This window comes from Xiphophorus hellerii, chromosome 4 (assembly GCF_003331165.1).
Source record: "Xiphophorus hellerii strain 12219 chromosome 4, Xiphophorus_hellerii-4.1, whole genome shotgun sequence".
NCBI lineage: Eukaryota > Metazoa > Chordata > Actinopteri > Cyprinodontiformes > Poeciliidae > Xiphophorus > Xiphophorus hellerii.
This window is the reverse complement of record NC_045675.1, coordinates 2,414,666-2,441,630: the sequence shown is the minus strand read 5'-3', so window position 1 is coordinate 2,441,630 and position 26,965 is coordinate 2,414,666. Positions and strand designations below refer to the sequence as shown.

At 41.4% G+C, this 26,965-nt stretch overlaps 1 protein-coding gene across 2 annotated transcripts in view; it reads left to right on the top strand.

Annotated features, from left to right (window-relative positions):
- map1aa (microtubule-associated protein 1Aa) overlaps positions 1-26,445 on the top strand; it is a 39,720-nt gene extending 13,275 nt beyond the window's left edge. The window contains exons 1-6 of one of the 2 annotated variants that reach the window (XM_032560667.1): positions 3,540-3,654; positions 12,376-12,458; positions 13,084-13,224; positions 13,308-20,085; positions 20,743-20,969; positions 21,819-26,445. In XM_032560667.1, coding sequence (XP_032416558.1) covers positions 13,470-20,085; positions 20,743-20,969; positions 21,819-21,974 — 6,999 coding nt within the window. In that variant the 5' untranslated portion in view covers positions 3,540-3,654; positions 12,376-12,458; positions 13,084-13,224; positions 13,308-13,469 and the 3' untranslated portion in view covers positions 21,975-26,445. Of the gene's footprint in view, positions 1-3,539; positions 3,655-12,375; positions 12,459-13,083; positions 13,225-13,307; positions 20,086-20,742; positions 20,970-21,818 lie in introns of those variants that run through there. The other variant, XM_032560666.1, reaches the window with a different exon arrangement.
- Positions 26,446-26,965: the final 520 nt, after the last annotated feature.

Here is a 26,965-nt window from a genome sequence, read left to right as displayed (position 1 = left end):
TTCAGCTGTTTTAGGGTCTCCCGGGAGTTGCTCCAATCCGCGGGGTTTAGATGCTGAATGCTCCTTCTCTTTCTGGCCTGGTCCCGGGGTCGTAGAGCGGCTCAAACCGAAAGACCTCATGAGCCTGGGAGGTTGATGCTTTACGGCAGATCCTCATTGTTTCGTGGTGCCAAGTCGTTCAGTGATTTGCAAACTAACAACGGTATTTCAAAGTCAATTCTTTGGACAACAGGGAGCCAGTGTCGGGATCTTAAAACTGGCGTTTCGTGCTCCATCTTCCTGGTTTTAGCGAGAACGCGATCAGTAGTATTTCTGATCAGCTGCAGCGTTCGATTGATTTGTCGGAAAGACCCGCGAAGTCGCGTGGCAGTAACCAATGTAACTGAAGATAAACACATGGATGATGATCTAGATCTGGCGAGTCATTGTTCTTTATTCCAATAAGTGCAAAAAATTTTACATAATTTATATATGGGCATATATATATAAAAATCCCCAGTTCATCTTCAGCATTCTTTTCACGTAATGAGTATCTCTCCTCCGTGTTCGCAGCTTCCCTCAGTGCCAGACGAGCACTGCACGATCCACTGGTGGTGGTTGGTCAACCTCAGGCAAAAGTGCACACTCTTATGCAGCAATCGTGATGCATGTCCTTCCCCTCATCGTCCTTCACACTTTTATTTTCAGGTTCATTCTAGAATGATCTTGTCTTTCGCCCGTTTCCTCTAACGTCACCCTCTGAGTCTGATCCTAGCATCAGCATCCCACCTTCAGTAGCAGGCAGTTATTTTCTCACTCTAGTCTATTCATTCTCCCATCCTCTTTTGCTATCTCACAGCTAGCTTCCTTTCACCAGCTAACATATCTTTTCATAGCATCCACTTTACCTTTGTTCACCTTCATCTACCATCTTCTCGTCTCTTACTTCTATCTCTGCAATCATCTTCTAATTACTCCTCGAGACATAGCCCGTAAGCCCCTAGTTAGCCTAGCTCCTCCTGCCTCTAATTCTGAGCTTCGGCCCCGGCCTCAGCTCTTTTTGGGGGGATCTCATTCGCTATCAGTAATATCACTCCATAGTATCATTATTTCACCTCTACTGGCCTTCACCCATCAGCATTCCACCTTCCCTTGCCCCGCTGTGTCCCCGCTCACCCATAGTGATCACTCTTCTCCCAGCGGCACTTCTCCCTATGCCTCGAACCATTCCCAGCTGTCCTTCAGCCATCTGCCTCTCTCCTCTAATGCCTCGCTGCGCTTCCAGCTTGCTTCTTTTTCTAACCAGCTGCCCCTCATCCCTTGTCCTGTTCCTTCCTCTGCTGGTCCCTTCCATGTCTTCGTTACCTCCTAAGCCCTGCCGCTACCAGCTGGCTTCTTTTTCTAGCCAGCTGCCCCATATCCTTTTCCCTGCTCCATCTCCTCTATTCAATGCATCCCTTTATCTTAAGCCCTGCTCCCTCTATCCTATACCCTGCTTTAGTTAATGCTGGCGTTTTTTAACCAGCATCCCCCCATCATATGCCCTGCTCCCTCTATCCTACACCCCTCTTTAGTTAATGCTGGCGTTTTTCAACCAGCATCCCCTGTCTTATGCCCTGCTCCCCTCATCCTTCACCCTCCTTTAGTTAATGCTGGCGTTTTTTAACCAGCATCCCCTGTCTTATGCCCTGCTCCCCTCATCCTACACCCCTCTTTAGTTAATGCTGGCGTTTTTCAACCAGCATCCCCTGTCTTATGCCCTGCTCCCCTCATCCTACAACCCTCTTTAGTTAATGCTGGCGTTTTTTAAACCAGCATCCCCTCTTCTAAGCCCTGCTTCTATCCCTTCATTCTCACCCCACGCATTCCCCGCCGGCTTTCCTATCATCATGCCCTGCCGTGTCCTCTGCCAACTATTGCCAGCCCACGTCCATCCCACTAGTCCCGCAGCATTTCCAGCCGGCTCATCCTCCAGCATCCCTATGCCCTGCGTTCTGCTACTCCATGCCCCGTTGTGTCCTCAGCCGGCCGTCACCTCCCAACATCCCTTCCTCCCTTGTCCTGCCGTATCCCCAGCCGGCTCTCACACCACGTCCCTATGCCCTGTGTTTTGTGTATTCTACCGCCTCTTACCCTGCAGCATTCCCAGCTGGTCTTCACTTCCCGTCCTACTCTCCCTCTCCTTTAACTGTCATGTCACGTCCTTTACGTTATTAACTCGGTAGCCAAAGTCAGCGCAACTTCTTTCCCCCTTTTACTTTCTGCCTTATATTCACGGCCTCGGCCCCGACCTCGGCCTCTTTTTGGGGGATGACGTTCCTAACAGCATCGGGGATGCTCATCTGAAGCCTATCGCTAACGCTGCGATAACCGTTATCCCCAGCCGGGGCCCGAGCGCCAAAGACTTTAAATTCTGTTTGTCAATAAACTCTTCTAATTGTCTTCTCATCTCCGTCTGAGTCTCTCCAGATTGAAATGAAGCCTAGGCGCAAATTCAAACTGGAAGACTCTTTTATCCCCACCGGGACCCGTTAATTGAAGCGACCTGCCCACAATCGTCGACCTATCAACGCCGGACCAAGCCACGTCACGTCCAATCACCGACCAAGTCCCAGCTGATAAGGACCTTCATCCATGGTGTCCTTCGCTCTCCAGCCGAGCTCAACCCACCACCACCCCTTCTCCTCCATTCGCCCGGTCCTGAGGCCCGCACCCTTCTTCAACCTCCACCACCAGTGCCGGGCCCCGGGGGATGACGTTCCTAACAGCATCGGGGATGCTCATCTGAAGCCTATCGCTAACGCTGCGATAACCGTTATCCCCAGCCGGGGCCCGAGCGCCAAAGACTTTAAATTCTGTTTGTCAATAAACTCTTCTAATTGTCTTCTCATCTCCGTCTGAGTCTCTCCAGATTGAAATGCTGTACTTTTACTTGAGTGATTTTATTATTTAGTATCTCCACCCACTGTGAGTAACTTCAATTAATTCAATTCAAAAACATTTTATAGATCCCAAAGGGAAATTTAAAAAATGTATTTAATTTCATGAAGAACGAGCTTTTTTAAAAAATAGGAAAACAAATATTCAGCAAACACACCTGTAGTTTTTGTTAAAGTTACAATATAAAGTTTATATAGAAAGAAATTGATTTGCCAAAGAAAAGATAAATTCTATTAATTATTTTTCATTTTGGTTCTTAAAATTTCCACATAAATTTAGATTCTGATGGTGTAATTTTAAAATTTTAATAATGTTTTGATCTGTTATTATCTCACTCTTACTTTTTCACTCTTATTTGAGTAATTTTCACTTTTGCGTAAAAATATGCTACCTTTACCTGAGTATGATTTTTGGCTACTCTCCCCATTTCTGGCGTTTTTACAAATATGCATTAATACCTTTGACCCAAATCTCTCGCTTTAATGATAATTTTAAAAATCTGCTTAATTTAGCGTTAATATTTAAACACAACTACTACGATTTAGCATTTGAACGCCTCTTTGCCACTTCGTTAAACAATAACAAGTACAAATTCCGAGAGGCTCCTGAAGGCAGCATGAGGCAGCAGCTCAGTGTGGGAGGTTGAACCGATCCAGACCGTTCAGCCTTCATCCTCATCTTCATCCTCAGCAGCATCAGGACCCCTCCCTGCTGCACCCGCGGCGCTGAAGGACGGTAAGAGGCATCCAACCATCCATCCAACCATTCATCCATCCAACCATTAAACCATCCGTCCAACCGTCCGTCCGTCAGACGGAGACGCGCCGCGCCTGGGCTGCGTTGAAAGAGGATTAGATTCAGTTTATTTTTATCATTAGTTTAACTGAAGGAATCTGCCTGAATCAATAAAATTATCCGAGGTTCTGGTTCCGCTTCGTGCAACGTGAGTAAAAACTGAAATCTGGAGTTTAAAAGAAAAAAGCAGGAGGTTTTCTTCAGCTGAGGCTGAAGCGTTTCTGCGTTCATCTGGTGCGTTTAGCTCGGATTATCGTTGCGGGATTTCAGAAACATCTCCCCATTCGCGTTTTCATCTCGTTTACATTTACATTTCATGCATGTTATGGTAAATTTTTGCTTTATGTGTCTGAAATAGTGCTTAAAATGGGAGAAAAGGGTGAAATGCATCTTTATTTCCACACACGTCCCCGGGCAGCTTCATGTTTTGGGATTTTTCCGTGATTCTGAGATGAGGCTGCAGTTTGTTTGGCTGTGTGAGGCCTGCAGCCTCCCTGACTCATGCTGCTCTCAGCGCAGCCCAGCAGATTCAGGTGACCTGATTCTTTATTTTTATTTTATGGTGGTGAAAACAGACCCGAAGGCAACAGCTGTGGAGCATTTTAGTTAATTCATGAGCAAAATGTGCAGGATTAATTCTGAGTTATGCAACGAAAAATGCCTAAAAATAGCTCGGAGGGACAGAAACAGCAAATATAAGGACATTTGTACGAGCCAAATCACTTTTAGAATCATAAATTTGTTAAATCAACGGGTTAAATGAAGCGTTTTGGTTCGGGATACAATTTAAAAAACAAAACAGATTTATGTAAAAATTATGTTAAAATAATTAAAAAAGCAAAAAGGAATAAACACAAAAATAAATGATAAAATAGCATAAAATGAAACAAATGGAGGAACATTGTTCTGTCAGGAAGAGCAGGAGCTTCTTAAAGAGACAGAGACCCAATTTCAAGGTGTTAAGTCCAGAGTTGGGTAGGACTTAGTTACATTTACCCAGTTACTTGAGTAACTCTTTTTGAAAACAAAAAGTACTTTTAGGAGTATTTTTATTATGCTGTACTTCTTACATTTACTTGAGTAATTTTATTATGAAGTATTTCTACTTTTACTTGAGTAAAAATTCCTGGATTTTCTATCCACTGAATTAAAAACAACCAAAAATCCAGACACAGGTTTTGTTAAAGTTTTGTGAGTTTTTTAATGAAAGAAACTTATTTGGAAAAACTTTCATTTTACTTGATTTGTTATTTTTGTTACTTATATGAATTATTTTCATTTCGTCCTTAAAAAAACAAAATTTCCACATAACTTTACATTTTGACCCATCTGATGATATGATTTCTAAATATAAATGATTCATAATTTGATCAGTTGCTCAGTACTTGAGTAAACCTTTACCAAATACTTTTGTACTCTAGTAATGTTTTGGACGGCTGCTTTTTACGTTTACTTGAGTAAAAATATGTTGAAGTAGAACTACTCTTACTAGAATTTTCTGTTAACTTGCAAAGTCCATTTTTTAAGAGTTGTTTTATATATGTAGCATTTGTAGAACAACTGAAGGCAACAGATACTTAATTGTGCTGTAAAATGTCTCTGTGCCTGGAAAATACACAACACTGCCCCTTTAAAAGTTGCTACAGCCTTATCTGATCAAAATCTACAATAATAAAAAATTCTCTCAAGTTTAAAAGCTGAAATATTATTAGGAATGATGAGATAGGACAGAGTTATAGGGAAGTATGGTTTATTAATGCTCAGCACAAGGTCTAAAGTCTGACAGTAAGAGTGGGAGGAACTGAATTCTTTGAGTTAACAACTGAAGGTAACAGTTAATTGATTGTGCTGTAAAATGTCTCCATGTGCCTGAAAATGCATAATGCTGATGGAATGGAAATATTCCAAGATGACAATTTCAGAACAGCTGTGAAGCTCGGTGGTGGAGGGATAATGGTGTGGGCCTGTTCTCAGTGTTGGGCTCAGTGAAATACTTCAGCAGATCCAGACATTCTGGAGGGTTTCAGACGCTTCCTTTCTGTTCCAACATGACGGTTCACCATGCAGGCAGGAACAATGAGCAGAAGAACGTAACACAACACTTTTGAGTTGAATTAGAGAGGAGACGCTTGTCCAACATCAGTGTCTGACCTCACAAATGTGCTTCTGAAATCAACCCTGTGATTGGCTCAGATCTGTGATCTTTAGATTAAATATTTTTTCCTGTTTAAATGCTTCACAACTGGAAATTCCCACTTTGTTCAGTCTGTAAATGCAACAGTGTGCTTTTGGTTTAGTTACAGTTACAAACAACAATTAACAGCAATAATTTGAGTTTAAGCCAATAATAAGATACATTTCGACCATGTTATTCATTCATCAGTCAGTTTCAAACTCAATAAATAATTTGGAGCTAAATAATTGACATTTAGTTCTCAAGTTAAATATTTAGCATTATTTTGACTTTACTAAGCTTTAGTTAAGCTTAGTAATTAAATATTTTGCTAGCAAGCTAAATATTTAGCTTGATGGCTAACAATTTAGCTTTGCAACTTAACATTTAGGCTGCTAACTAAATATTTAGCTCCAAACTATATATTTAGTTTGGGACTGTGACATTTACTGATGAATGAATAGCATGATGAAAATATGACTCAGATTTCTCTTGTCATTGGCTTTAAAAACCTCAAATTACTGCTGTTAATTTTTGACTGTTTGGCACTCCATAGAAAACGGTTCAAATGAGAATCAGGTCAGAATAGCAGAATATTTTTAAACAGCCAGTAAAACGCCGTTCAGAAAGGTTGGCTTTGTGACCGGCTCATCATGGAAATGTGCTGCTTGAGTTTAGATGAACCAGATGAGGAGCTAAAAATCTGAGGAATTTCTCCAGATTTGCCGCGACCAGCCACGTTTTACAGTCCAGAACTTTAACCGGGATCCGTCCTGCGGCTCCAGGTGTCGTCTTTCCCAGGTCAGCCTGACTCGGTAAAAAGCCTCTGAAGGACGTGATCTCCTGCAGTCGTCATCCGACCGGAGCGACTTCAGCTCAGGTTCTTTGAGTAACACGCCCTTCCTCCTCTGCACTCCCATGATGCTTCAGGCCTGGGCGAGGCCGAGGGCTGAGCTCGGTAGATTGGGTCAGGCGGGACGGACCGAACAGAACCGAACACTCAGCAACAGGAGAGGATTGGATTAGAGCCATTGTAGGGAGAAGAAAAGAGTTTATGCCAAAACACCTAAAAATTTTGAGATTATCAGAAATTTCTCAGAAAAAGTTTCAAAAGAAAACTTTTTTTCACTATTCTGAGAAAATTCCTTTTTTCAGAACATTTCTGAGAATAATCTCAACATTTCTGAGTTTTCCTGAAACATTTTTGACTTTTCAAACTGTGAAATTTTCTTGTTTTTCTAGAAAATTTTTGAGATAAATGTCAAGATTTTTGAGATTTTGTGGCAATTTTTAAACTTTTCAAACTAGAAATTTCCATGTTTTTTCTAGAAATGTTTTGAGCTCAGTCTAATTTTTTCTACATTAAATATGTTGTTAATAAAAATCAAAATTTTATTTATAAAAAGAATTTAAGGCCACAAATCTTCACTGAAACAAAAACAAAATCTGCAACTATGTGATTAGCAAGAATTAAAACACAATACTGTAAGCTGAACAAAAAAAGCTAGTTTTAGTTGAAAAGTAACCTGATGAAACCTCCTGCCTGCTTGTGTTAAAGACATTAGAAGCAAGTGTTTCTAAAAGCACACATCTGTTTTAAAGGTAAAAACTACAAAATGGATCAAAAGTATTAACAAATACCATTTGTAAAGAGAACAGGGAGAGTTATTTTAAACTGTATCAGATAAACACCTCAGACTGTTTCCTGTCTGTATGTGAGAAGATGTTCGGCTGGCAGTGAAAATGAGTTCCTGCTCCTCTTAACGAGTTCAGAGTCTTTTCCAGCCGAGAACGAAGACAGAAAACAGACGCAGCTCATTTCAGGAGTTTGTTTGTCATGTTTTCACCTTGAACCGACGAGGTGAAGCAACAATACCCTTTATCGACTGTTTTCACATTTTTCAGGCAGGTTGGATGCTTTTAAAGCTGGTTTTTAAAGCAGCTCAGTCTGAGTTTTTATGTCGTAAAACCTCCGGATTTATATAATTTACAGCAGAATGAAGTAAATAAAGTTATGTAACAACGAAATGAACTGAACATCCCATCTGGAGGTGGAGTGCAGCGGTTGGTAGAGCAAACCAGAAATGCTGACGCTGCAGGTTAGACGTTACTGGATCTCAGTCATTGGCGGTTTTTCACATGGGCAGTGTCCCAGGGCGGCATGAGAAAGGGGCGTTGGGCTCAAGAAGAAGAGAAATGTCTTTTTCCCAATTTTCTGCTGAAAATTGCTGAAAAAAAATCCTGTAAGAACCGCCTGGTCTCTGCAAGACATGACAGCGGCTTTGCTATCTCTATTGATTTAATTGTCAACTAATATGGTAATCAATTAATTGTTAACTTGGGTGAACTCAGTCTAAAAAAAAGTCATTTGCTTAAAGAACATTTTCAGAATAGTAATTAAGTCAAAACTGACTGAAAAACTAAAACCTGTTCAAATGGCAGTTTTAGCTCCAACTGGTTCAAATTCTGTAAAATCTCCTGTTAAGCATCTTTTGCTATCCAATTACTAACCAGTTTACAAAAAAATAATCTAACAAGAAAGTTTGGGTTTTCTTTATTTTGAAAAGTTATTAAGACGATTAATCAGATTAATCGTGATAAATCGATTATTGAAATAGTCATCAACTACTTTAGTAATTGATTGTTAACTGGAGTATACAGATAAAAAAACCCTAATTGCTAAAAGAAAAACATATTTAGAGCAGTAATTAAACCAAAACTGTTTAAAAGATAAATTCATTTTACATTTAGGATAAAAAACTGATTTGTCTTTGAATATGTTAAACCCAGAATGACTCAACTTCACTTCATTCAAATTCTGTAGAATCTCCAAGTAAGCACCTTTAGCTATACAATTAATCTATTTATGGAAAAAATAATCAAAAGAGAAAGTTTGGGTCAGTTTTATATTTTGATTAGGACTGAAACGATTAATTGGGATTAATCAATTCTTTAAATAATTGGTTGAAGTGAACTCTGGTGCGGCTGGAAACCGCTCCATAAGCAGAAAGTGGACTACAGCGCAGGGCATTCTGGGTAAATACAACGAAACCAAACGTGTTAGCTTAGCGCTAGCGGGAAGAATGGTTTGTGGTTTTTAGCCAAAGACTAAAGAGAAATCCTCTCAACCGCTGAAATCTGATGTCACTCCATTTTTATTTCCGTTTCATAAAGAAGGAAGTTGCACTCGGCCTCTGTGTCGTTTCCTTCAGTAGCTTTTGGTGCAGCGCCCCCACAGGCGAGGAGGGGAACGGGTTGCTCAAAGGGTTTGGTTGGTTTGACTCAAATGTTGCAATTTTGGTTCCCGATCAAATCGAGTCTATCAGGCGTGAAAAACACCCTTAAAGATTTATATGAAACATCTAAAAAGGTTTTTCTTTTTCTTCATTGCTCGTTGGTCCTTTCCTTTTTCATCATCATGACCCGTTTACTTTCCTGCTCAGTTTAACCGATCGGTTTCAGTCCCAACTTCTATTATATTGTTAGGGATTTTGCTCTCGTTTCACTTTTAGTTTCTGTCCTGAACTGAAACTCGCAGTTAAACCGGAGTAAAAAATCCGTTTAATTGCATTAATGAAAACAGAAAAGTTTGTCTAGATTAGTAAGAAACTGTATTCAGAGGTTTTCATGTAGAAAGTATGAAATTAAACGTGGTGCTGTGGAAAACATCTGAATTCATTCCATAGTTTTTCACATATTGAATCATTTCGTTACCAAATAAACACTAAAAATAATAAAGTGCTGCTATATGTGACTGAATTACTTCCTCCTGTAGATGTGGATGTAATTACAGCAGTGACACCAGCAGCCCTGCTGAGATTAACGACTCTCTCTAATCTCTCATAATGAAGCCAACTTATTGCTTTTGTTATCTGAGGACTTCATCATTCAGTGGCTGAAAAGCAAAGAGTGACACCCTGAAGGTCAAAATAAAGCAGCATTTTGTTGCTTGGGAAACTTAAAGGCTGAAAATAACTCAGATGAATCGAGTCTGCTTGTTTTCTCACCAACCTCAGGAAACATTTCAGTCATATTTAAAACTTCTGCACCAGAATCACAACATCTTGACCTAATTATGGTAAATATATGTACCACTGTCCACTTTCAGCTAATGAAATTAACATTTTACATTTCGTTACATATACCTGCACCTGGAAGCGAGTCGACATGTAAACATGCAGCTGCGTTTCAGAACATTACCCATCATGCACCAGGTGCAGGAGTGTGTAGGCCGGCTGTGATGTGATGTGCGCCCACTGACCATCAGACGGCTCGTTTCTTCTTCTGCACCTTCTTTTCTGCACAGAGCAACAACATTCAACCAGATAAAATCGGGTTAGATCTGTTTAAAAGTCACGTTGGGTCAAACATTTAACACCAATATTAAGGGATTAATACTGGATGCCTGGAAGGAAAATATACATAATGTAGAACTTTAATGTTGGAGTTTGTTCTAGCATATTTTCAGCTTTTTAAACACAAATTTCCTTGTTTTTTTCTAGAACATCTTTGAGATTAATTTCAATAGTTTTTTTCTACCAAATTATTTGTTTCATATTCAGAAATGTCCCTTTTCTAGAAATTTCTGAGATTAAACTAAAAATGTTCTTGTTTTACTAGCAAATTTTTGACTTTTCAAACTCAAAGTTTTTTTCTAGAAACAATTCTGAGATTAATTCATTTTTTTGCAAACACCAGCCAATAGCGTGTCAAGTATCGTTAGCCTGGGTGTTTCCGCTTCCTGAGCTGCATTTTCTTTTGACTATTTTAGATGTGAATCGGTGGATTTACAGCAAATAATTCTGACATACGTTTCAGAAATAAATCCCCAAATGGGTGAATTTCTTGAAAGTATTTTGTAGTTGCATTCTATAGAAAAATTTATAAATATTTGAATTTAGAGCGAATATTTAGGAGTTATGTTTCACAGCCAGTGTGCTGTAAATGTCAGGTTCTGGACTGAGACGGAGGGAAAATTGACCAAAGTAAAACTTTAAAAGATCTTCAGGAAGAATGAAGAGCAACGGAACAAGATGGGAGGGAATCACTGAAGGCTCATGCAGAACTCGAGGAGCTCAGGTTATAAATAACTAAGCAAGATGCTGACCTTGGCTTTTATTTTACTTCCAGTTGATTGATTCTGCAAGCTACAACAAAATATCACATCAAATCTGTTTTTCTCACACCATCAAAAACAAATTTCCTCTTTTTGATGCTTTTCACAGGATATTTAGATTGTTTTCAATGATTTAAAATGGAGGTCTGAGGGTTTATTTACGTTTCTGCTTTGGCAGTTTTGATGTCAACATGCTTCCTGCTAAATCTAGCCTCCTCTAATGAAGCGGCTGCATGCTTGTGAAGCAGCTGCTGGCCTGTCCTCGTGCAGCATGCGATGCTGCGTGCATGCGCTCCCTCTGCCTTCCCTCCCTCTGTCAGAAATGCTGCAATGCGTCTTCTTCAGCCAGCACTGGGTCAGTGTAACCAGCAGCAGCAGGTGGAGCTTCACCATAGAAACAGCCAATCAGGCTCAACGCTGATCAGGTTTTTCTGCTGTTCTGTTGTGATTTTTGATAATTTAACCCAAAGTGGGTCCAGGAGGGCCGGCGTCCTGCACGTTTTAGTTCTCTCCCTGGTGGTACCAACAACCTTCTCAGCATGTCGATGCTCTTCTTAGGCCTCTAATGATCCATCATTTGATCCAGATGCGTTAAACCAGGGAGAGACTAAACCATGCAGGATGCCGGGCCTCCAGGACCCACTTTGGACGTCCCTGATTTAACCCGTTCATGTTGGTTTGAAAAGGGGATCAGGGCAGAGTCACTAATCGATTTGGGTCAAACATTAAAGTGAAGATGAATAATTCAACACCTTTGATTTTTTAAAATATATTTTAACTACAAAGCAGTTTTTACTAACTGACCTTCTACTTCCAATTATAACTTTTTGAGTTACAGCAGAAATAATAATGGAAATACAATTAAAATGAGGATTTAATTTGATTTAAAATTCAAAAATGACTGAAGTTAAATCATGCTAAAGAGGAAAGTCAGATAAAGTCAGTTATTGGCGTTAAAAACTATGAAATGAATTGAATGATGATTTCAAATTACGTCTTTTCTTGGTGAGCTTTAAAATGTTGTATATATTGTTATGTAGATGTATACATGTATTGTGTATCTATGTATATACTTCATATTTACATGTAAACGTGTGTATGTACTGTATATGGACTGCAGATGTATTTCATTACTGCAGGCTGCTGAGTTCATGAGCAGGGTTTTCCTTTTTTGGTAAATTCTGAGTTTGTAAAGTAGCTTTTAGTTTTCTGTGTGTAATGTTGATAATTTACCAAAATAAAGTGAACTGAAGTGATATTGCGACTGCCTGGGAGTCATTTAGACGTTTTTCCTGCTGCTGGTTGTCAGATCGGCTGTTTGCTGTTTGAGGGGAGGCAGGAAGACTCAATGTTTGGGTTTGTTTGGTTGCAGGTCAGAGAACGCTGCGGTACCAGAGCGACGTCCTGCAGACGGTGGTGCTGGTGAACCCGGCACAGGAGGCGGTTTCTCTAGAGGTGAGTCAAGACGCCGTAACGAGGTTCTGTTCGGCCACTCTGAGCCGGTTCTGGATGAAAAACGGGTTTATTCACATGCAGAAGAAATCCTTCCATCAATTCATTGTCCATCCACTTATTTAAATGTCCTTGAATCTATCAACCATCTGTTTTGGTATCTATCCATCCTCTCGTCCATTACTGTAACCTTCCATCCATCCATTTTTAAGGGTACATCCATCCATCCATCCGTTTCTATATCCATCCATCCATCCACCCGCCCGTCCGTCCGTCCATCCGTTTCTATATCCATCCATCCATCCATCCATCCATCCATCCATCCATCCATCCATCCATCCATCCATCCATCCATCCATCCATCCATCCATCCATCCATCCATCCATCCCTTATTTGAAGTTGAGTGAAGCAGAGCTTGCATCAGTACAAGAACAGTGAAAATATTCACTTCATTTCACCCAATATTTCAGTTTGGGTTTGAACATTTGAACTTTATCTGTCAGAAAATGTTATCAAGCCGTCACTGTAGAGCTCTGTTCTTTTACCTATGAACTTAGCTAATATCATGCTGCAAAAATATGAATCACAATAATCCTCGGTTTGATTGTTTTCATGTCCTTTACCCAGACAACTGCTCTGATCACTGACACTGCTACTAATAAGTTGCTAATTCTGAGCGGCCAGAGCTCCGACCAGGGAGGCGATATTCTTCTGCAAAGTGGAGTCTTCGGTTGGCAACAGTTTTCTGACATAATCTCCAACCCTCAAGTAGGCCTTTTGACTTCAAATACATTGGAGCATTATTTATATTCAGAGACATCTGATTTGACATTTCTCTCTCTCTGTTTTAGGTTATTGAAGTCTTGTCCAGGGCCTCCTCGCAGCTGCTGTCCAGGCTTACTGTTTCCTGTCAGGGAGACGGGGGCTGGAGCTCCCTGGGCCAAGGCCAGGAGCAGCAGCCACTGCTTAATATTCTCGAGTATTGCTTAAACCCAGAGCCCCAACTCCCCAAAATGGACGGGGTCACAGAGTTCACAGAGTATGTCTCGGAAACGGTGGATGTACCATCACCCTTTGAGCTTCTGGAGCCGCCGACCTCCGGTGGGTTTCTAAAGCTGTCCAAACCCTGCTGCTACATATTCCCTGGAGGCAGGGGGGACTCAGCTCTGTTCGCCGTCAATGGATTCAACATCCTGGTGGACGGCGGGTCAGAGAGGAAGTCCTGCTTCTGGAAACTAGTTCGACACCTAGACAGGATCGATTCCGTCCTGCTCACCCACATTGGTGCAGACAACCTACCGGGCATAAATGGGCTGTTCCAGAGAAAAATTGCAGAGCAGGAGGAAGAGAAAAACCAAGGGAGTGGCTCCAGTAGTAATGGTGACTGGATGAAGAACTTGATCTCCCCTGAACTTGGGATTGTATTTTTCAACGTCCCAGAGAAGCTAAAGATGCCGGAGTCTACTCTCAAGGTAAAGCGGAGCATTGAAGAGGCATCTCTCACTCTGCAGTACCTTAATAAGCTTGGCATCACTCCTGAACCTCTTCACAGGATAGTCAGTAACACTATTGAACCAATAACACTGTTCCACAAACTTGGTGTGGGAAAGTTAGACATGTACGTCTTAAACCCTGTGAAGGAAAGCAAAGAAATGCAGTTTCTGATGCAAAAATGGGCAGGGAATAGCAAAGCCAAGACAGGAATCATGATGCCCAACGGGAAGGAGGGAGAAATATCTGTGCCCTATTTAACGTCAGTCACTGCTCTAATTGTTTGGATCCCACATCGACCCACAGAAAAGATAGTGCGTGTGCTGTTTCCTGGAAATGCACCACAAAATAAAATTTTTGAGGGGCTTGAGAAGTTGAAACATCTGGACTTCCTGCGATACCCAGTGGCCACTCAAAAAGACATATCATCTGGCGCGCCACCTCCAATCATCAAGCAAACTAAAATAAGGTCCAGAACAGAGAGCAAAGAGAGTCTCAAATCTTCACCTAAACCCCATGCTAAAGCATCTAAGAAAGAAGCCAGCAGGCAGGAGGAAGAGTCAAGAAGTGACGCCACTAAAGAGAATAAAGTTGAAAAGAAAGAAGAGAAGAAGCCTAAAAGTAATAATTTAAAAGCCACCAAACAGCAGAAAAACAGCGAAGTGGCTCCTGGAACCGAGAAGACTGCAAAAAAGAAAATTTCCAAGGAAAAATCTTCAAAACAAGAGAAAGCATCTAAAATGGATGAAAAGAAAGACAAAGAGAAAAAAGACACCAAGAAAGAAAAGGTAAAGAAAGATGAAAAAATAAGAAAGGAAGACAAAAAAGAGAGTAAAGCAAAGGAAGACAAGAAGAAGGAGCCAAGTAAACCAGAGCTTAGAAAAATCACCAAACCCGACCTGAAGCCGCTCACCCCTGAAGTGAGAAAAACGCTGCACAAGGCCAAGAGCCAGGCAAAATCCAAAACTGATAAAAATAAGGCTGCCAAAGAGGAAACAAATGGGAAAAAGCCTGTTCCAAAGAACATCTTGGATGAGGTTGCAGCGGCAGCTTTGGCTGACAGGTCCATTGTCTCCTCACCTGAGGACCTCACTGAGGACTTTGAGGCACTCAAACAAGAGGAGATGTCCATCCAGAAGACTGGATCTGTCCAGAATGATGCGATGCCTGAACCCCCAGCACACCTAGACACTAAGGTTTCTCCTCAAGCTGTAACAAGTGAGAAACTAACATCCTCAACCACTGAGATAAAGCCTACTGGATCTAAATCCCCTGTCATCCAAGAAGACAAAAATGACAAACAAGTTACTGCTTCTCAACTAAAAGATGTGAGTCATGGCTTTGACAAGAAGTATGAGGAGGAGAAAATGGAGAAATATGACTTTTTAAAAGAAAATGTGACTGACAGATCAAAGAAAAGTGAGAGCTCAGAGGAGGAGGGTGATGTGATAGAAAAAGCGGAACTAGAAGGAACAGAAGATGATGAGGTCTTGAAATTTAAAACAGAGGAGGTGAAACCAACTAAACCAACGACCGCAGCGCCCCTACCAGCCTCTGCCTCTGAGCAGTTCTCCTTCATCCAAGACGAGACCATCCCTGGTTACTCAGAGACGGAGCAGACGATTTCCGATGAGGAAATCCATGAGGAAACTGAAGACAAGATTCCACAACTGCGCTATGATGTGGGCTCCTACGACATTTCTGTTCCAGATGTTCCTGGTACGTTTGAATCCATGCATGGTATTAAAGAGATGAAAAGCTCTGCAGTTTCTGATGTTGCAGATGTCAAACCTAAAGCTTTTGGTCAGGAACCTGAGCTTGCGCCATACCCTGCCATAATTGCTGCTCCTCTTGCAGAAGAAGAGCATATCTCTTCTGCAACATCTATCACAGACTATGACAGACTGTCATCTTTCGCCACATCTGTGGCTGAGGACCAATCAATTGCCTCGGTGACAGCACCTCAAACAGAAGACGTTGTGAGGAATTCCCTCTTGTTGGACACCGTCAACAGCGCTCCATCACGTGCGGAGGCTGCCCAAGGGAAAGACTATCTCCATTCAGCAGGCACCATATCCCCCACATCCTCTCTGGAAGACGACAAGTGCTTTAAGTCTCCGTCCTCTGATGAATACCAGCCTAACATTCCGGAGATAGAGAGTGATGCAAAGACCAAAACCGTCCATGAAGAAGAAGAAGATGAAGAAGAGGAGGATGAGGACCAAACTCCAAATGTTGACATCCCTCTGGGTAAACTTCAAGAGGGCTATGAACAAGCTGCCTCACTGATGCACCAGGAGCAACAAAAATATCCCTCTACTGTCATTCCTGCGCAGACTGTCAAGGAAGACCAGACTCTCCTCGGCACAGAAGCGTTTAAGACTGCTGCTGATGTAAAGCCTATCTCACCCCCTCCATCTTTCTCCCCTGGGCTAGAATCCCGATCCAGGCAGGACAGTGAGGAGAGATGCTTTAGTCCTGATGACAGCACCATGAAATTGGCTTCACCCACACAATCAGTGCCCACAAGCAGTGGTTACTCTCCAACAGAAGAAAAACCCTTTAAACCAGAGGAAAAAGATGAAGCACTGCATGCCATTAAAGCTGACGCTCAGAAAACTGACCGATCAGTCACCATCTCAGACAATACCTCCTTTATTGGCTTACCAGGCGACAAGACGGCTTTCGAAGCATCGGAGGAATCTGATGAGGACAGTGAGGATGACTATTACACCAAAAAGGAGTTAAAGCCCACTTTAAAAGCTAAACTCATGGAAGCAAAAGAAGGTTGCTTTTTAGATGACGACTTTTCATTCGAGGGAAAACCTGCAAAGACAGAATCAGAAGCTCTGAGTTCAGACAAGACGCAGGTGTCCTTTAGCACAACGGACAAACCCAAACCAAAAGTGATGTTTTCTGATGAAGATGAAAAAGATGATGATTTTCCAGGTGGGTTAGGTTCTAAAACCCTTTCAGATGAAAAAGACAAAGGTGAGACAACAGATGTTGAAATTAAAGAGTCAGAGAAAAGTGTCCATTTCAGTCTTTATGAATATCCAGAGAAAGAGAGCAGAGAGAGCAGAGAGAGAGCAGTGTACACAAGACAGGATACACCATATGTTCACGGAAAAACATTCTCTTATGGTGATATTTACGACAGCAAAACAAGCTCAGAGGAGTCTGACTTGTATCGAGAGGAGTCCCAAGAAAAGGTAGAAGAAAAACCTACAAAGGATGAAGAAGATTTGCACACACATGAGCCTCCATCACAGGACACAGTATCGGACAAGGTTTTAGAGAAAGAACAAAGAGACTACTCCTCCTCTTCATGGCTAGAGCCCAAGAGTACATCTGTCACTGATCAATTTAAAACAGATGTTAAAGAAAAAGAGACATTTATTTACAGTCAGACTAGTCGTTTCCCTTCAGTTGCTGACCGACCTGAAGCCTCGACCACACGTTTGTCGTCAGAAAAGGACCAAACTCTTGGCTCAACGCCCCCAACATTCTCCTCAGTCATTTCCAGCGTCCCTTCTGCATCAGGCTACAGTGAGAAAGGGGCCTGCTTAGAGATTGATATGCGAAAGCTAACAGCAAGAGATGAGGAAGATTATGATGATGAAGTTATCGATGATAACGATGAGGAGGAAGAAGATGAAGAGGAGGAGGATGAAGATGGCATTGATTCTGACATGGAAAAAGGTGCCAAAGAGAAATCTGAAAAGGAAGTACAAAGTCCAGTAAGTCAAATGTTAGCCTCAAAGAGACCTGAGTTTATGGTTTCTATGGCAGGGTACGGTTACAACAGTCAGGGAAAGCTGAGCATCACAGAAACCAGCTCAAGTTCAGTAACTAAAGCTGAATATCAAGCCCAGGCTGACTCCTCCTGTGTCAGTGAAAAGCCAGTGGATGTAGGAGCTACCAATTTATCTAGTTACTCTTCAGGTTTTGAAGACCCATACAGAACCGATGAAAAAGAGTCATTTCTGTCAAGTCAGAGTGGAGACAAAGAAAAAGAAGATTTCTCTTCAAAATCGAGAGTAGACAGTTACTACCAAAGCGAAACAGTTGATACTGAATTTGAGAAACAGAAGACACCAGATATTTTGAGTAAGAGCTCATTGGAAGCAAACTTTCAGTACACAACCACAGCAGCTGCCCCTGGCTACTCCTCATCTTCAGCCTACAGCTACTCCTCCTCCACCTCAGGCTCCCTCTCCACCAGCCGGCAGTTTGGAGAGGAGCTGGAGACACCTGCGTCCGCTGAACCTCTCTTTGAGTACTCCTCATTTAAAGATGAACACTCGCTTGTTATGGATTCTCCCTTCTCCAGTTCAGCTGGTGCCAAAGATGATTATCTTGAGGTGTCTGAGAAGCAAATCACTGTAGCAACAACGGCAGAGTCTAGTTCCAGTTTAGCTCGCTTCTCACCTCTTAGTCCTTTTGAGGAAGTCAAGTCCTTCCCAACGGCCTCATCTGTCGCCGCTGTTCAAGAGAAGAAGGAACATGTAACTCCATTATGTGGAGTCACTGATAAAGGGCCTCAAGCTGACTGCTTCTTTAAACCTGAGTGGCCTGAAGATACCAAGTTGGACACAGCTGCTGGGTTTGGGGCCTCAGCGGGTCCCTTTGCAGACTTGTCTATGAATAAAGAGGCCGCCAGTGCTGCTCTGTTTGGTGTCACTTCCTCTCCTCGGCCTGACATTGAAGGAAAGCATTACTTTGAAGAGACTGACAGCAGTGAAGAGGAGGATGAGGAGACATATATGCGTGAAATGACTCAGAGGTCTCCTTCCAGTGCTCCTGCTGGTAGTCTCCCATTTTGTGACAAGCCAGCTGCTCCAGCCTTCAGTGCAAAGACAAGTGATGCACTTCCAGATGTTCTTGGCTCTTACATGTCCACACCTCTCCAGACAAGCAAGCCAGACACAACAAATGGCCCAACAGAGGTAAGCACCAGGAGCCCCCTTCCTACTGGGGTAACAGGAGCTGGAGCACCTTCAGGCTCAGCCAGAGTGGAGTCTAGAGAGGGAGCAACAGGGTACGTCCGGAGTTCATATGAGTGGGAAATGCCCAAGCCTCAGATGGGGATGGTACCTGGAGACTCCCCTCCTCATTACCGCCATGATGACGAGTTTGAGGAGGAATGTGAGATGGAGCCGGAGCATCCTCCTCGCCCACTTTCACTTGCTTCACCTGATCAGCAGTTCCGCTCACCGTTCTATGCAGAAGAGTGCAGCCGAGGCGAGCAGGAAGATGATGATGATGACAGTGATCAGGAATTACCCATTGGAGCAACCTCTTCTTACACCAGCCGCACCTCTCCTGGATACTCTTCCTCCGAATTCAGGCAGCGCAAAGAAGACCTGTCACCGTCCTTCATCAACCCCTGCATGAGGCGGCTTTCCAGTGACGAGGACAATGAGGAGGAAGGCTGCAGGAGCGATCAGTCACAGGAAGGAGATGAACATGACCTGTCAGTCAAGAGGAGGGCTCACAAGCAACCCCATACTCACCAGTCCCACAGCAGGGACAGTAGCTCTCTGCATCAGTCTGGTGGTATGCCTGCAGGGATGTGTCTGGCCACAGAGGACACTCCGCCCACCTCTGTCAGCGAGTCTTTACCTTCTCAGTCAGAGTCAGATCTGCATCCTGGCACTGCAGAGTACCCATCAATTACAGGTGAAGGCAACATGGACTCAGATGAGGATGGAGAATACATGCCGATTGATAAATCTGCCACAGGGCGAGGTAGCCATCATTCTACCTCCAGGAGAAGCCATGACCCTCCTCCTGCTCCCCTCCTGGACCGCTTCCCTCATCCACCCCACCCAGATGTCTGCATGGTGGATCCTGACTCTCTAGGCAATGGCTCTCTGAAAAAGGAACCAAAAGCAAAAAGTCTGAAGAAGTCTTCAGGCAAAACAAAATCAGCATCTCCAGCAAGGCGTAAGAGGTCCCCAATGCCTGTTAAACAGACGCCGTCACCTCGGAGTGCTTCGCTGAAGAAAAAGGACGCAGACAAAAGCTCACGCATGTCTCGTCTATCAGATGGACAAGGCTCCAAGGACGACGACCTCTCAAGATCAAGCTACAACCCCAGTAAAGGGCTGACAAACGGGGTCAAAACCAGCTCAGGTGAGCAAATGTAATGTCTTGAGATAATCTGTTAGGTTTCTTTATATTTCATCAATATGTTAAAATAGAGTGCCACTCTGGTAGAGATTCATTAAAACCCTTGAAATATCATAAAGGAATAATTTTTTGAAAATCTATTCCTCATAGCACAAGCTCATAGCCATGGAAGAAGGTAGTTTTTTGTCATTTTTGTGATGATTTGGCCATATGTTTTGGATTATTATGCCACTAAAAATCCCAATGGCAACCTGTTTTTAGATTTCTGGTGAAGGCCATAAGATTTTCTTAGGATTTTCATTTTGTCAAAGCCTACAGTTCCAGTTAAAGTACTAGTAAAGCTGAGAAAACACCATGTTTTTACATGGGATGCCAGATTTTCCAGTTGTTATAGACTTTTTGTCATGTAAATTTTAAGAAAACCTTTGAAATGTTGCACAAAAAAAAAATAAAATAGCACAATGTAAATTAGCCGTATTTCTATCTACTGGTTTGGATCGAATCAACCAGGCTACACAAAGCATAACTTCATTAGATGTTGCTGTAATAACATTTAAGGGAAACATGGTGACTGATTGTATTGTATTACTTTGAGATAAATTGGATTGAACTGAACCATTTGCCTGACTGTGTGTTTGCCGTGTCGTTTTGTTTTCTCAGGTTCCCAGAAGTCCGGCACGGCGGCCGCTCCCGGCCTTCCAATTTATGTGGATCTAGCCTACATTCCCAACCACTGCAGTGCTAAGAACGTGGACCAGGAGTTTTTCAAACGCATTCGCTCTGCGTACTATGTAGTGAGCGGCAACGACGCTACAGGAGGCGAACCTGGCCGAGCGGTCCTTGATGCTTTGCTGGATGCCAAAGCTCAGTGGGGATCAAACCTGCAGGTATGAAAGCAGCTTTTGTCCACAGTTTCCTGTTTCAGGTCAATGTAGAGTGGAGGAGCCCCAGGACGTGACATTACTCCTATTTTCAAGTAAATTGTGTTTTTCAACAGAATAACTTGGATTTCTCTTCAGATTCAGACTAAAACCAAGAGTTGATGAATTCTATGACAATCGTCATGTTTAAATGTGATTTTGTTTGATGTTTAAAGACTTTAATAAGAAAATGGCTTATATGTTGGCCGACAGGAGCAAACGCACAACAAACTTCAAAATGTGGAACACATGAATGATGCAAACTCCAAAACACACAAAGGAAAAATAAATAAGAAATACCAAAAACAAATGTTGCAACTGCAGGAATATAAGACAGCGTCTTAGGCCATGTTAGATATACAAAATAAGAGTAATTTTTCACTCGAAAACTCAATTTTGGGCTTTAGCTCAGAAATCTTCTAGAAAAAGGAAAATTTCAGAAATGCACTCATCTTTGTTTTTCACAAAGGCCCTAATATGGCATCATAGGAAAGACTAGCAAAAGGAAAAATTATGCATATCACAAAAACAGCAAGAATAAAACGCTGCAAAAGTCCTCCAGACCACTAGGGGGAGTATGGAGCAAGAAATCATTTCATATTATTGTAGAAAGCATAAAGTACAGCACTTCTTCTCTTTCTTCTGGACATCCCGCCTTTACAGAAAGTCTGTTATGATTTTGTGCTCGACTCCCCCTAGTGGTCTGGAGGACCATCAGGAAGCGTTTGCATCATTTTTTAAATTTTTGCACCTGTTCGCAAGTTGTTTTCATTTTACATAAGGTATGTAAGCTCTTTCCTCCCATCTCACTCTCAGGTGACTCTGATCCCAACCCACGACACAGAGGTGACGCGCGACTGGTACCAGCAGACCCATGAGAGGCAGCAGGAGCTGAACATCATGGTTCTGGCCTCCAGCAGCACCGTCGTCATGCAGGACGAATCTTTTCCAGCCTGCAAGATCGAGTTTTAGGATCCCCTCCGCCTCTCCTCTCTCCATAACCTCCCTGCTGTAGATCTTTTCTGGTTCTTCTTTTCTGTATCCTGATATGCAACCCGATGTGTTTCTGCTCCGGTAGTTTATGCCGCACAGCGAAGCAGAGGCAGATCTGGAGAACTTTTATTAGTGTTTTTGTTGATTTTTAAGCTTGGTGTGACCATCGCCATTGGAGTCCTAATGGTATTTTTCAGCTAGTCGTCATTTCCCTGTGGTTTAGTAAACATCATGAATATCTCTGCTATGCCATAGCCCTGAACGTTTTCACATTTAATCATTTTACAACCACAAACTTCAAAGTGTTTTATAGGAACTGAAATAATTTCAGAGTCTTTGCTTTTATCTAAACCTTCCCATAAGTTATCGTTCTCAAGTCTTCTTGTCTTTAGCTCCATCCATTTTCCAAATAACTCTGACCAGCTTCACTGTCCCTGCCGAAGAAAAGCACCCCACAGCATGATGCTGCCTTCACCATTTTAGGTGATTTATCAGGGTAACTGGTTGCACTGGATTTCATTTTGGAGTTGCAGGGTGTTTTTGACTCCGTTCGATTTGGACCAAAGTTGCAACATTTTTTTTTCTCTCGCATTTTCAGCCATGTGCTAGACAACCAACAAAGATTTTTAAAACTTATTTTAACTTTTTTTTTTTTTTTTACCAGAATAAAAAACCCATTGAGATTACAGGAAGGAAGCTTTGGCCAAGAGGCAGCAACAAGTACAACACAAAAAAATAAACTGAAGAAATGTCAAGGAATGAAGGAATTAATAAAGAATTTCTTTAATAAATTCAGGAGAACATTTCAGCCTGGAGACCTAACAAACCAGCACCTTTCCCTGGGAATTAAGAGTGTTTACACACCGGTAGTCTGGTAAACTCAGTTTGATTGGGGACCAAAATTGTAACATTTGTTACATTTTCTGCATTAAAAGAATTAAAACCCTTTGAAAAAACCTGTTGGGGGCGCTGCACCAAGAATCACTGAAGAAAATGACACAAAAACCTCAGAAGAAGACACTGAATGCAACTTCCTTCTTCATATAATATAAACAAAAACGAAGCAGTGTCAGATTTTAGCAGTTGTAGGATTTCTATTTTGTTGTTAGCAAAACACCATCAGTCATTTCTCCCGCTAGTACCAGACTAGCATGTTTGTTTTGGTTGTATTTACCCAGAATGCCCTGCAGGGTAGTCTGTTCCCTGCCTTTCTGTTTGGCGTTCAGATATGCATTCGAACTGAAGTGAGACTTTAGCTTTTAGGCGGATCAGAGTTCACCAATTTGGTCCAGATCAGAGTTTGATAAGACGGTTACGCCTCCCCAAATGATCCGGTCTTTCTCGACATGCAGACTGGAGTTGGATGAAACTCTAAATTTCTAAAAGTTCAAAATTCTCAACTTTTGAAACTCATAACTTTCCATGTTTTTAGAATATTTTTAAGATTAATCTCAAAATTAGATTTTTTTGTCTAGCAAATTTTCAAATTTTGATGCTCATAAATAAATTTAAAAATCTGAAAAATGTTTGAGATTTTATGGTGTAAATGCACTTTTTTTTCTACCTAGAATGGCCCTAATATGCCGTCATCGAGAACACATCCACTCCACACTTTCCAGATTTTATCCATAAAGAATTTTGAAACCCCATCTATCATTTTCCTGCTACACCACAACGATACACAACTTTGTTCTAATCTATCACATAAACTCCAAATAAAATACATTGAAGTTTGTGGTTGTACGATGACAGAAGGTGGAAGATTTTCAGGGATATGAAAACTTTTACAAGGCTGCTCCTTTAAACGGTTGCAGTAGAAGCACAAATTTGAAGAAATCAAAGCAGCAGTTCTCAATTTTGTTTTAGCTAATACCAGTCGTGACCTGACTTTTTCTGGCAGAGGAATATAGACATGAATTAATTGATCAAATAAATACAAGTCCTCTGATTCCCGTTGCTTAAAATGAGATCCAGAACTACCTTTAAATCCAGAAACATAAAAAAAATCTGATTAGATTGTCATTTTTTGCTCTTTTCTGTTGAAACAGTAACAGTGTTTAGTTTTTGGCCTCCCGGTGACATAAACGGATAGAAAACTAGATCCCAGCGCTCCTTTTAGACTATATTTGTTGTAGCAATGGGAACATAATAATCAAAAATCTGTATTGTAGTGAGCTCTGGTATTTCTACTGTTCTCTCGACCAGTTAAAACCTTCCTGATGGCTGTTTTTTCTTACGGTGAAGCTCTCCTTAGCCATTTCTGTGGTCTTTGATGTACTTTTCCAGTTAGCCAATCGTCACGCAGAGAGCTGCAAGCGCTGAAAACATGTTTATATCGTAACATCCTGAAGCTCAGAGCTCAGAAAAAAAAGAGGCTTTTACAGAACAACGAGGACGTGTTGAAGAAGACGATGGCTGTTTTGGTTGATGGGAGACCGTCACCCCACATGTGCCTTTCTGCGGTTCTGAACGAAAAACGGGCGGCGGAGGCCCAAGATGTCGGTATGAAATGAGAGGGAAACACAGGGCCGGTCCAAGCCTTTCTGGGGCCCAAAGTAGATTTTTTGTGGGCTCCCAATACCAACATGTCAACACCAGATGCTTCATTATCTCTATGCTGTTATCATTAGCATTCTTTATTAGCTTGCATCATATCAGTGTTTTATGGCTGTTGATTCTAACGTTACAGAAGCATCAAACTAAAATAAAAAACATTTAGATTTTGAAATGTATAGTTGTACACTGCAAAAACAAAAAGTCGTACTACTTTTTGTCTGGTTTCTAATACAGTTATTTTAGTACACTTCAAATAAGACAAAACTAACTAACAAGTAACTTTCTACAAAGATAACTGAATTTGATTTGATGGAATCTACTAAAAGTACAAATGAACTGCTAATTGCTTCAGGAATCAATGTTGCATAGCAAAAATAAAATCTTACCAAGTAATTTTTTTTTATTAAGTTTCTCCTGTAAATATCTTAGTACACTAACATACAAGTAACATTTCAGCAAGGAATAGCAGTAAATAGTAGTTTTCATCACCATTAAGGAATTATTGACTAAAACATCCTCTTGTTACTTATGAGTTAGTTTTTTCAAGTGTTTTAAAATAACTGTATTAGAAAAAATACTAGTCAAGATTTTGTGTTTTTGCAGTGTATTTAAGTGCGTCATATTTTAGCTATTTAAAAGTAACATCAGCTGATAAACACTAACATTACATTACAGTCATTACATTCATTACAGTTGATATTATATTTTCCCAGCGGGCAGCAGAAATAAACGGGATGATATTAATTATTTATGTAACAAAAAACAATATGGGAAATTTTTTCTATGTGTAATAGAATTTAGCTTGTGTTATTTAAAATGCAATTTTATTAAATTATGCTACCTTGGTGCTCTTAGGGCCCCCTGGTGGTGTGGGGGGCTCTAAGCAGCTGCTTAACTCTTGTATGCCTTGGGCCGGCCCTGGTGAAACGGCACTTTTAAAGCACCGACTCAGAGTTCCAGCTGCCACTTAAAGAAGCACAAGGCAAACCAGTGAGCAAAGCTTCCCCCCTTTTTATTTTAAAGTAACATTTTAGACTTCATTTGTTAAATTTGATGAAATCCCAGTGAACCTCCAGCTAATTTATTTAATTCCAGCTCATCTGCTGATGCATGCACAGGAGCTGCATGCGACGACATGTAAACGAAAGGCGACTGTTTTTAAAAACTGCACCCGATCGGCCTGAATGTGAAGATGCAGATTATACCTTTACGTTCTCCACGGAGGACTCGGATCTCCTGGTTGCCTTGGTTACCATGCATCACATGACACACAGGTTGTCTGCAACACCTGCGGAGAGACATCAGTGTCAATGCTTGTGCTTTCTGCTCAGATTTTTAAAAAAGGGTCAAAGTTCACTTTACCTCACTCTTGCATTCCTGTAACACTGTAACAATCGGCTGATCACTCAAAGCCCAAACTGCCAGACCTGAGGTGCTCTCTTCTCTTCACTCATGCAAACACATTTTTATCAGTTATTCACATTTATCGGCATCCAGACACACCTGACTGCTGCATTTAAAAGAAACAAATCTGAGATAAATACCGCCCTCCGTTGGATTGAGCCCGGCTTGTTTGTGCATGCGTACCTTTTGAGTTCTCCTGTATTGACATGAAAACGACTCATTATTGAAATGCTGTTTTACATGATGTGGTTTTGAGAAGCTGAAACTGTCCAGTTTGAAGGAGGAACATGTAACCCGGCTTTGCTGTGCGGTAAAGAAAGCCTTGTGAGGGTTTTCCTCTCCTTCCTGCTTCTTCTTTCATCTCTTAATTTAAGTGCAATATTCTCTTTATCTCTATTTAAATGCTTATAAAAGGTCAAATAGAAGTCAGATTTATTGTTGGGAGGGATAAAAGTGTGTTGAAGACAAATAAAAATGTCATTTACTGAAACGAATGTCTCCCCCTTCTTGCCTTTCTGTGTCACTGCAGTCAACAGAGATGATTTCAGGCAGATTAACAAGTTATCAATCATTTAGTCTGGCCGTCTTGGGAGATCAGAAAATACTCATCATTAATCTGAGCTCCAGAGTGGATGAATGTCAGAATTCTCCTCTCCTCACGTTGAAATGCCGCCATTTTCTTTAATCCAGCATGGCGCATAAATAAACCAAAGTGGCGCCAAGTTACTCACTGCAACAGTAACTGAGTTTCCAGTGTAAAACTCGCCCAACTTTATGGAGAACCATTTATTTAATTTTGGCTGAAAAATTAATTAAATGGCATAATTGGTAGACGGCCTCTTTTAATTTGACATCTTTTAATTTTAAGTGAAATCGCCTCCAGTATTTGTAAATTACTATTTTGTAAATGTGTTTTTCTTAACCAGTGAACAGGTTTGGAATAAGTTAACCAGGAAAGAGGATTGTTTAAATTATTTAGCAATAAAAAGGACACAATTTTAAAATAACAG